The 12188-nt window shown below is 38.7% G+C and overlaps 1 protein-coding gene across 1 annotated transcript in view; it reads right to left on the reverse strand.

Moving 5' to 3' along the window:
* Window positions 1-2811: 2811 nt before the first annotated feature.
* ANAPC10 (anaphase promoting complex subunit 10) overlaps window positions 2812-12188 on the reverse strand; it is a 106484-nt gene continuing 97107 nt past the window's right edge. The window contains exon 5 of the mRNA XM_082463476.1: window positions 2812-2880. Within this exon, the coding sequence (XP_082319602.1) occupies window positions 2827-2880 (54 nt within the window). The 3' untranslated portion in view covers window positions 2812-2826. The remainder of the gene's footprint in view (window positions 2881-12188) is intronic.

Consider the following 12188-nt stretch of genomic DNA (forward strand, 5'->3'; position numbering starts at 1 on the left):
CAAACAGGGCGGAATATCAAATTAGACAACTGTCCCTTATATGTGTGTAATAAGAAAAGTTATTTCTAATAAAACTATACATTTAATAATTTTTAAAATGTGCACAAAATATTGGGTGGAAAAAGTTTAATAAATATATACAATATTGAATTAACTTATACATATGTGTGTGTATATACATGTGTATTTATACATATACACACACACACAAACACATACACACACATAGAAAAGCCTGGAAGTGTTTAAATTCATGGTTAATTCTGAATTTTCCTCTTTATCCTTTTTTGTATTCTCTCCTAACAGGTATATTTTTATAAGAAACCCCAAGTCTATGACAGATAGTGTTCATCCTTGCCAATCTCTGAGTGTCCCAGCCCTACCCAGCTGCTCCCCATCTCAGCCCTGAGCTGGGAATGGCTCAGTCGGTCCATATGTTAGAAGCTTCCTTCTCATGAGTGAGCAGAATCTGGAAGCAGTTTGTCCAGTGTTCCTGGAGGTGAATTGAGACTCCTGGGAATGAGCTACCATTTGATCTGACTGGCCTTCTGCCCAGCTTCTGGTTTTCACCCTAGCTCCCTGCTGGGATAGGAGCCCAGCCTTGAACCTCAGCCAAAAAAGCTGTAGCCCTCACTCCGCTTAATTCTTGCCAGCCCAGGAGACAGACACTGCTAGGGGTACCACCACCGCTACCATCCCAACTTCCCCAGCTACTAGATTGTCCAAATTAGCCCAGGGAGACCTCCCAAGACTGCAGCTCAGATAACAGCTCAGATAACAGCAAATTCTCCCCCAGGTCTGAGACATTAGCCTGCCAAAAGCCTTTTACAAATGACTCCTTTACATTCACAAGTAGGTTAGAAACACTGCAACACGTTTTGCAGGTTAATTCACTGTACAGACAAAATAGCAGCTATAGTTTAAGAGGTGAAATGTCTGTGCTATTCAGTCACAGTGCAATCACCCATTTTAATTTTTATCTGTGCTTATATTATGGATGAATTGCGATCCTATAACATTTTTGGGACTTGGTTTCCTCATCTGTAAAGTGATTGGACAACCCTTCAATTAAAATTCTAGATAAGTTTCTTTACCAAGCAATTATACTCATTTTTGGACCTCTTCTGTTTCTCCCATAGTGTTCATACTGCTAAGTATGGCAGCGATCTCAGACTATGTTGTGGTTAGTTGTATACGTGTTTTTTCTCCTGCGAGTTCCTTGAAGACAGAGATTTTGTTTTACTTGGTCTTGGAGGCTGAGTTTCTTGCATGGTTATCAGTTCACAGTGGGCCTCGGTAAGCATTGACTGAATGGCAAACATTAATATCTAAGTCACAACACAACACCCAAGATACTCCGCACTTGAGCAAAATTTGCAAAATAAGTTTTCTTTATAGTTCTTAACCGTTCCTTACATCCGGAAAATGTAATTTTTAGATAAAATTAGTCATGTTCAACTTCATCAGGGGAACCTTCAGTTCTTTTGGCTATTTGATCGTTGGAAAATGGAGGGCGGGGGGGGGGAAGCCATTATTTTATGGATTAATATAATCCACCTTCTTCACAAAAGGACTTAGGGCAGTTTGCAAGGTACAGGAAGAGGCAGGAACTGGCAAGCTTTGCCTTATTGACGCTCCGAAGCCCTGAAGCTACCTCTCCAGAGAGAGAACAAGCCTAAAAGAATTTGGGGGAGGAGGAAAAAACAGAGGCACCAGAGAAAACACCAGAATGTCAAGATAAACAATAAAAGTGTCAGGCTAGTGGCAGAGCTTGAGCTAGGCTGGAATAATTTTCTTCTTGACAGATTTCCTTCAGAGATTCCTTGGGTCACTTGAACATTTTGTAAAACATGTAACTATTAGTGTCCCATTTACCCCTAGTTGAGAAATAGTGCTTTGAGAGTCTAGCGGAAGAGACAGTAAAAGATAATTTTCAGAAAAAGGTAAAATCATAACTCCCATAGAGCTATAAACATGTGTTAAAGACTTTTTTTAAACAAATCATATGATATGAGGGAACCAGGCATATGTTTAACCGTTTAAAGGAAAAGTCAAAACACAAATTTATAAGGAGTAAACTAGTCCCTAGTTTATAGGGACAAAACTAGTTTTTCCATGTGGGAGAGGAAATAAATTAAAATCACTAGTAGATCAGACATAATGTACATATCTATCAGTTACATAAAACTCACAGAGTCGCAAAATAGCTCCATGGCAACGAACCAGGCTAGAATCTGATTATCTAGAAGTGTAGGCTACAGATGAGACACAATTTTCTATTAAAACACGAATTTTTTTCTACTTGACCCTCGGCCCTAACAGATCTCTTAAACCTAACATTTTCCAGCCATGCTTTGGTGAGCAAACTGCTGTCATTTCATAATTGAATTCTCTACTGGTATCTGAGATGCTGATATTCCATGGTGCTTATTAAAAAAGAGCCCCATTTTTGACATCAGGGATCCCTGTGTGACAGAGCTGACCTTATGTTTTTAAAATTCTTAAGAACCTGACATTCTGTACTAGACATTCTCTACTCTGGTGCAGAAATGGGACATGGGGGTTTTCCTTATAAACAAGGCCAAATTATTTTCTCAAAAAGTAATGTTGACTCTGCTCAAATACTCAGGTGAGTATTCAGTTGAGACCCTAGGGTTCCGTGCCATGAACACAGAAGATAATTTGGGCCTGAGACATTCTGAAGGCTGTTACCTGTTCCCTGGCTTCATACTTTGCAATAATTTCTTCAGGAGCAGAGCAGCATCTCTGATGTACCTGTGGTGCTTCCATAGCTTGAGAGCCAGTCTCGGTGGTGTCTGTGCTCTTTTACATCAGTTGCCCAATTGGTAGAAGCAGTGGTTTCTCCCTGTGAGTTAGACCCTAGATCCAAAGGCAGAAACAGGTTGGGTAGTTGAGCCCTTTAAGGCACCCTCCCCTGACACACGCACGCAGTGGGTCACCCCTTGGCTGTCCTCCTCCTGCACCACCCCGCTGGTCTCCCTTTGTTATCCTATCTCGACCCAGGCGCTGAGCAGCCTTTGTTCACCTATCTGAACTTGTTCTGTGGGTGTATCTCTTCTTTCAGTTTTATCCCCTCGGCTCCCTCCAGGAGCTCCACTCTGCTCCCTGCTACCTCAGGCCACTCCCTCTCCTCAGGAATGTTTCTCTTATCTCTTTTCCTGTCAAGACAGCTGGCAGTTTTATTCAGAATCTCAAGACTCCCGTAATCTTGAGCAAGCAGCAGGCTGGGAGGAGGGATTAGGATCCCCTTGGCTAAACGGGGAGGAGGGGAATTTCCTCCCAGCCAGGCGCTCTTAAAAACCACCAGTTGGCTGCCTTGACCGTAAAAGCAGTTCAGCCTAGCCTTTGGTGAATGTCTGACTTTTTTTTTTTTTTGAGTAGAATTGTATCCCCACGGACCCACCCGGGTAGGTTGGCTGTAAAATATACATTCCAATAGCTGAATGAGTTGACCTGTTGTATGGGGTTACTTAGTATTGTTCATTTAAATACTGGAGAATGTCTGTCAAATACAATGGTTTTTGTTGTAGCACAGCTGATGTTAAACTGTTCTGACAGTAAATAGGCAACAGGTTCTGCAGCTTCTAAAGAAAAATCCTGGTTTGTGTTAATCAAACCATGTCATCAGCCTGGAGAGGGGCGCATAATCTTACCATTTACTATGCCTTGCAGCGTCCTCCCTGTTTATTTAACAGCTGTATCAAGTTATATATGAATGCCGAATTAGGACAATACCCTGTTTTGTACATGTAGAATTGAAATTTTGTCCTACCCAGAAGAAACTCAGAATGGACACCAGGATTATAGAACTCAATTCACAGATTCATCCAAAAGACATTCATTAGATACAAAAATGAGTAAGACGTGGTCTCCGTCCTGGGAGAACTTAAGATATAGTGGAGAAGACAGTGCAAATGAATATTACAACATTTTCACAAGGTTGACGTGGCCGTGGGTCACCGCTGTATTCCCGATGTCTAGGATTCCTAAAAACTTATGCATTTGAATAGAAATGAAATTCAGTGGTGGTATTATGACATATGGTCTTCTGGGAGCACTAACAAGGGATCTGATCAGAAAATAAAATCACCATAAAGTGTCATTGTTTTGGGTTTTTATTTCTGGTATTTTAAAAATCGAAATAATAAAAGTAACACAGGTTTATTGTAAAAAATCATCCACAATCCCATGACTCCATTATTCTTAACTATTTTGTTTCTGAATAATAAATACCTAAAACCTGCTCATTCTTCAGATAAAATATTTCCTGAGAGCTAATTAGGAAAAAAAGGGCTTGCCTAAGCGCAGTGGCCTTTGTTTTGTTTAAACTATAAATGATAATAAAGAGTTACTAGAACCCAACTTAGTAAATGACTTGACTCTGTATCATACATAGAGATCATCATATGACTCTAAAGGTGAGGCAGACAACTTCTTACACGGTTGGAGATTAGTACCACAAGGGTTCTTTTCAAAGAAGACTTCCATGGACAACACTTTTCCTACATTCATATTCATTATTGGTTGTGTCAGTTCAGCCTAAAGTCTTTCACTGAAGTCATTCATAACCACCCCTTCCCCTCAACAAAGACAAAGGAGTTATAAAAATTATCTGCACTTAATAAGTCCATGTATCGTTCCAGGTAAGCCATTTAAATGGTTGTTTTACAAAATTGGCAGGATGTATTTGACTCTCAGAAGTCTTTCTTGAACCACATAAAATATTAAAGATCAATGTGAAAATGAAGATTTGTAATTTTCTTTTAATATCAAAAGAAACGAGTGCAAGTCTTTTTTAAAAAGGGCTTCTCAGGACTAGCACCCGAAAATTCAACACCAGGTTTTTCTCTATCTTACCTCAGTCTCTGATTGGCCAAGTCATCTCTTGTACCTAAGTTTTCTCACCCCAAATGTCATATCAATCACTAGAGGTGATGAAAACCAAATCATGACTAAGGATTAGAGAGGATAAATAAGTTTATAGTTTTAAGAAAAGAATAAGCTACAGATACCAAATTCCTTTAAGAAAGCAAAGGCAACACAAATAACTGTGCCTTCAGATTTTTGACCTATAATTTCTTCACCTCTAAAGTGAAGAGTTGAGTTAACTGATCTCTTGGGTCCAATGTGGTTTAAAATTCTATTACCATGTTATTCTGTTACTGTAAGAATTATGTCCAGAAAAGTAAGAAATAAAATAGCAGAGAACAAAATAGTACATCCATAGTAAACATCTCTAAAATGCTTCTAATTTAGCTTCTTCAATAGGAAAGTGAAATCTCAAAGAGGCTTAGCTGGTGGTGAAAAGATACTCTGGAAACTTTAGCCTGATTCAGGCCCAAGGTCAAGGAATTAATATACTCAGAACCACAACAAAGTAGCCACAGTGGCAGAGGGAATAATTTAGAGTAGATTGGAAAGGAATTTGCTATTTTCTCCACTCTGGTTTTATTCAAAGCCATAGAAAAATTGCTTCCAAGGCAATTTTAAAGTTGTATTTAATAATGAAGTATCAAAGTAGATACAGCACTAGACATTTCTTTAGGCCATTTACATGTTTCTTTGGGTGGCTGTAGGTTCTCAGCTTCCAGCGTATTTGAGGTATGTATTAATGGCTTAGTACATTGAAGAATCTTAATGACATATTTACTGAAGCACTTAATCTATTCCTTGGGGGTGAAGAGATCAAGTGCATCCTTGTTAAAGCACAGAGAGAGGCTTGGTAGAGGCAGTAGAACAGCTGCTGCAGCCTGGGGTCCATAGACTCACCCTGTGTCTTGTTGATAACCTCAACTTGTCAAAGTTATAATTCGTCACCGGGCATTTTGAATTAGAACCTAAGACATTTCATCAATACCTGTCAATCCACACCCAGCAAAGAAAGCAATACAGTGTCAAGCGAAGGATTTAATTTAACGAGCTGGCCATAAAGCTGTCATGGGTTGTTTTTTCTTAGCCTCCCTTCTTTCACCACTTCCGAAGCCAAATCCAACCAAATACACTGGGTGCAACAGAATCATTCTGAGTTGAGAGAAATCCCCACAGACGTCCCCACTACCCATCTGTATAACCAACTAGAGAACTGGCTGGCCAGTAAGGCCCCAGTTTCTTTGTTAAGTAAAGATATTAAACTAAATGGTGTTTAGAGCTAACATTCCATAATTCTATCTCATTTTTTTGTTTGGGTAGCTAGTAGTTTGAAGAACCCTGTGTAAAACCAAATTTCCAATTTTTGCCCCAAGGAAATTTGATTTCTTTTTTCTAAAATAAAATCTCTACGGTACAAAAAAGCTGAAGGTACCTATTTTAGCTTTGCTCCTTAGGGTGGTATTTAAAGAATGAAACCAGGAATGGCTGCTATTTAAAGAAGCAGTCATAAAAAAAAAAAAAAAAGAATAAAAGTTATAATTTAGAAGGAAATTGTTCTCAATGAAATAATGCCACATATAAGTGCATCTTCTTTTTAACCTACCTATGTAGGTATAAATACCATGCCAGTGTCCCTATGTTATAAGTGGGCTCACAAAAGAAGGGGCTCTTATAAATGAACTGCTTTCTTTCTTTTCTGACTTTTTTTTTATTGGAGCATAGTTGATTAACAATGTTGTGTTAGTTTCAGGTGCACAGCAAAGTGATTCAGTTATACATATACATGTAACTATCTTCTTTCAAATTCTTTTCCCATTTAGGTTATTACAGAATATTGAGCACAGTTCCCTGTGCTATACAGTAGGTCCCTGTTGGTTATCTATTTTAAATATAACAGTGTGTACATGTCAATCCCAATCTCCCAATCTATCCCTACCTGCCACCATTCCCCCTGGTAACCATAAGTTCATTCTCTAAGTCTGTGAGTCTGTTTCTCTTTCGTAAATGAGCAAATGAACTGCTTTCATTGTAGTTAAGGGTTTTGTTTTGTTTTGTTTTTTTAACGGCTAGTTCTGAAAAGGACCTGGGAATTGAAAAATCACTCCTAGAACTATCTAGAGGAAAATGTAACAAATAAAACTATATTCAGCTTTACTGTTGGACACATAATTACTAATCGTATAATTACTAACCCTGTTATTGCCAGCATTTCCAGTGCAAATGACAGAAAGATTTAAATGTTCTTAAATGTTGACCATGAAGCTGAAATGAAATAGAGTGTAAAGACCAGTTTTCCCTATAAACAATGACATAAAGGACAACACAGTCAATCAATAACTTCTGGATCAGGCAAGGAGAGGTAGTATACAAGAAACTTGGTTTTATAACAAGGGTCTAATGTGGAGATAGAATGACAGATAAAAGAGTGGATTCTTTAACCAAGTTGAGTTACTTAACTTTTAATCTGCAAAGGACAGTGGAGTTTAGCTAAGTCATACAGAAACAACTGAATGCCTTCTCCATGAAGTGACCTACTCTTCGGCTGCAGTAGGATTAAACTAGTTATTTCTAAGTTCCTTCAAGTCTCTTTTTTCAATGATTCCTGGAACTTTCAAAGACTTATCCAAATGAAACACATGCCCAGTTTGAAGGCAAATCTACCACAGAAAAAGCCTCCTTTCACACCCAGTTCTATCTCACCTCAGCCAGTTTATCCAAGATTCTGGCCTTTCAGCTTTCTGAGCTCAAATTTTCATTTCAACTACTCCACCTCCTAGAAATACCTAATGGTCTATTAAAGAATTGGCAATGAGTAAAAGAAATATTTCATAACTGCTATTTTTATTTTGGTTAGAAAAATTCACAGGTTATTTCAATTCACAGCTATAGTCCTTAGCCCATTTTAGAAGAGCAGTTGGGGCTGGAATTTTTTTATTTAGCTTTTCCCTAAACTACCTGCATATCATTAAAAATGTATCTCCAGTTGGATCTATGGTTAACTAACTGTTCTTTGCAAAATCCATCTGTAAAGATTCAGTATAAAACACATTTTATTTCCCATTTTGCTGTGATCCTAAATTATTTGGTGCCTCTGCTTAGGCTAATCTTGACCTAATTCTCATAAAAATAAACACAATGGTGTTAGAGTTCACAACCTTTGGGCACCACAGTTGCATACTTGGAGCTAACATCGCTCTCGTGGGATGACACAGGAATATCTTGAGCACCAAATGTCTAGAAAGAAGTGACCCAAAGTGTGTGCAGCCCCACGTGGCTCCCATTAATGAAGGTGTTTAAATCTTATAATCTTGAATTAAGAATCTCCCTCTGTATCATGTTGAAATGTTCTTTGAAGCTGCCATTTATTATATGCTTACCATCCAGCAGCAATCAGTTAAGTGTTTGTTTAGTGACAAAGGCTCTCCATACTCCATTCACACTTGATCTTGTACTTCTGAGACCCAGAACAAACACAGGAAAAAAAAACAAAGTCAGTTAATGGAGGTAGACTGTCATCAACTATTGCTTGTCCCTCAATTAACCCTTATAGTTCTAATGACTCCGTAAAGTTTCAAAAAGTTAATATTAGATATGAAAACCCAAGAATCCACATTTAAATGGAAACCTTTCATTGGCAGTTGGTCAAGGAATAAATTAAAATAAGGAAAGAGTGCAAGGTGAGGAGTCAGAAGCCCTGGGTCACTTACTACCAGTGGTTTCAGCTTCTTCTGTCTCATGGGGCGACCCACCTTAACTACCTGACGAATTCGCTTTAAACATCTAAATGAGGCAATGGGCATGAATGTGCTTTGTAAACAATAAAGTACATTACAAAATATTTGAATAATTCACTTTCCTGTTCTATGTACATAAAATGGAATAGATTTTTTAAAAGAAATTTTTATGAAAGAGTTTCAAAAGGACTGCAAGATTTCTAATAAAATTTTCTACTGTTCTCATCAGAAACATAAGGGAAGGGGTAGTAAGGTAGCAGCTGCCCAAGGAATCAGACAATAGAGAGCTCAAAATCTGGCATCAGGGAGAGCACTGAAAATACCTGAATCTTTCTAAGAAGGTTTGGAGAAAAGAGATTCACAATTTTCCACAAGACCTAATTTTAGTTTAATTGTGAATTTTAAAAACTACAAAACAGCAAAATATTCATGCAAGCAGAGCTCTTTATTGGTCACCCCAGGGCACCTGTCCTTAGACTGGCCCCTTCTTGCATCTTTACAATGTTTTTGGACACCTGTGAAATTCTGAAGGCAAAAGAAAACATCTGCTCACACCCATAATCATGACTCTGGGTCTTATGAGCCAATGTTTTATTAATTTATTAATAATTATTATAATATTATCATCGTAGGATTTTTTTTTAACTTGCTGCTATGTTGCATTTATTTTATTTTATTTTTAAATTTTTTTAAAGATTTATTTATTATTTATTTATTTTATTTATTTTTGTCTGCATCAGGTCTTAGTTGCGGCACGCGGGATCTTTGTTGGGGTGCGCCGGCTCTTCATTGTGTCGCATGGGTTTCTCTCTAGTTGTGGCGTGCAGGTTTTCTCTCTCCAGTTGTGGTGCACAGGCTCCAGGGCGCGTGGGCTCTGTAGTTTGTGGCACGTGGGCTCTAGTTGAGGCGCGTGAGCTCAGTAGTTGTGGCGCGTGAGCTCAGTAGTTGCGGTGCGCGGGCTTAGTTGCCCTGAGGCATGTGGGATCTTAGTTCCCCAATCAGGGATTGAACCCACGTCCCTTGCATTGCAAGGCAGATTCTTTACCTCTGGACCACCAGGGGAGTCCCGCATAGTAGGATTTAGATTCGATCACATAGATGTCAGTGGTAAATTGGACAAAGGAAGTACTATTTTAATTGAGATTATACTTACTCGTTTATGATTTATTCCTAATCCAATGAAGGGCCCCTAAATGTCTAAGTGTCCCAGGCCCAGAATTACTGAAACAGGCCAAAATAAATACAAACCTCAGTATGAAATAGAAATAATAGTTCAAGAAGAAATTTGGAGATATGTGAGTTTCTCTAAGAAAGCTTGGGGGAATGAGATCCCTTGCTATTTACAAGGCTCTGTTAAAATGAAATCACTTGATTTCTTTTCAAAGTTATAAAGTCGCAAAAGAGGCATGCAAGCATCTTCTTCACTAAGTAACAGAAATAGAAGTGAATAATTTTCTCTGTACTTGATCCATCGTTTCTCCTCTCCATCTCTCTATCCCTCCTTCCTTCCTTCCTTTCTTCCTTCTTTCTTTCTCTTTTTCTGAAAAGCAGTGAGCTTAATCTGTAAAGAAATAGGATGTTTCCTATAGCCGGGGCAACTTTTTATATTTTTTTATCTTTGTGTCTCCATCCTGCACCACCCCCTCTCTCCTAACAGTAGTGATAGGGGGAGGGTTTTATTTGATTAGGTCAAAGGTGAGACTCCCAGGACAATATTATCCTTTTAATAGTCTTTGGTATGACAGAAAACATAAAACCAGAGGCCACATACCTGTCTTATCCACACATACCATCAACATCAATAGGTATTTTACCACGGCCTGAGGCAGTTTATTCTTACAAGTATTCTGCCCTCCAACCACCCCTGTACCCTGATGAACCATTACTTGTCTTTTCCTGTTTCAAATTTTACTGCTTGTAAATAGAAATCAGCTAAATCCTACATTTCATAACAGCTACGTCAATCTTTCTGATGCTCAAGTAATATTAAGTTATTGCTATGTGGTATCCAAACTAGATGATGTAATATAGAACAAAAGAAGCTCTCTCTCTCTCTCTGCGTGTTTCATATATATTATATATTTAACAGAGAGAGGAGAGCTACTTCAGAATTACTTAGAATATTCAACTTAGTTTTAGTAACTGTGCAATTTAGTAAAACTAATCAACCTGTTCCCTTCATTCTAAAAAGGGGATAATGATAATTACAGGAATATTGTGGGATTAAATACAATAATACATAAAGAATGCTTTATCATAACAACTAGCACAAAGAAAGTGCTCAGTTAATGTTAACTATTTTTTTAACTTAATTAATTAATTAATTATTTATTTTTGGCTGCATTGGGTCTTTGTTGCTGCGTGCGGGCTTTCTCTAGTTGCGGTGAGCAGGGGCTACTCTTCGTTGCGGTGTGTGGGCCTCTCATTGCAATGGCTTCTCTTGTTGCAGAGCATGGGCTCTAGGCATGTGGGCTTCTCCCGAGAGTTTAGCACTTCCAGCTTTATGTGGGGAATCTTAGTTTCAATTCTCCATCTTGCAAGAGCCAAGTAGTTGCAGGACGCAGGCTCAGTAGTTGTGGCGCACGAGCTTAGTTGCTCTGTGGCATGTGGGATCTTCCCGGACCGGGGATCAAACCCATGTCCACTGCATGGGCAGGTGGATTCTTAACCACTGTGTCACCAGGGAAGTCCCATGTTAACTACTTTTAATGTTGTTATGAGGACAAGAGGGAGTCTGCACAAGGAATCAGGTAGAGTACCAGGCCTAAGTAAACATTTGAAAGAACCTGGGTCCCTCTATATGCCAACCCTTCCTTCCTCTTTCCTATTTCAGGGTTAAGAGATGTGAGTGAACAAGATCACTGAACAGTAGCGCTTGTAATCAATATGAACAAAGAAAATCAGCAGAGAATTTGGTTGCAAAAACACTTAAAAAGGACTTTTTAGCACAGAAGATGCTCCAGATTTATCCCGTTGTTCTGGATAATGCTAGAATTACTCCCCAAGTTGGAAAGAGCATGATCACTGGACATGTTAAAATTTATGGTCAGTCATACGACATTTTTTTAAAAATAAATTTATTTATTTATTTTATTTTTGGCTGCGTTGGGTCTTTGCTGCGTGCAAGCTTTCTTTAGTTGTGGCGGGTGGGGGCTACTCTTTGTTGCGGTGTGTGGACTTCTCATTGTGGTGGCTTCTCTTATTGCGGAGCATGGGCTCCAGGCATGTGGGCTTCAGTAGTTGTGGCACGTGGGCTCAGTAGCTGTGGCTCGTGGGCTCTAGAGCGCAGGCTCAGTAGTTGTGGCCCACGGGCTTATTTGCTCTGCTGCATCATATGACATTTTTAACAGGCATGAGAAAACAGAGTCTAATATGGAAATGACTAAATCTTAACAGTAATTGAAGTAACTTACTCTTTAACCTCGTGAGGATGGAAAACTATCTTTTCACTTGACAAATGCAGGTTACAATGACAAATGCCCTGTGTATCTTCCATTGAATGAAAGAAGATATGGTGCAATTTCATTATGGCGATAATTCCTTTTACAATCATTTTTTATTATG

Source organism: Balaenoptera physalus (genome assembly GCF_965194825.1).
Source record: "Balaenoptera physalus genome assembly, chromosome: 5".
NCBI lineage: Eukaryota > Metazoa > Chordata > Mammalia > Artiodactyla > Balaenopteridae > Balaenoptera > Balaenoptera physalus.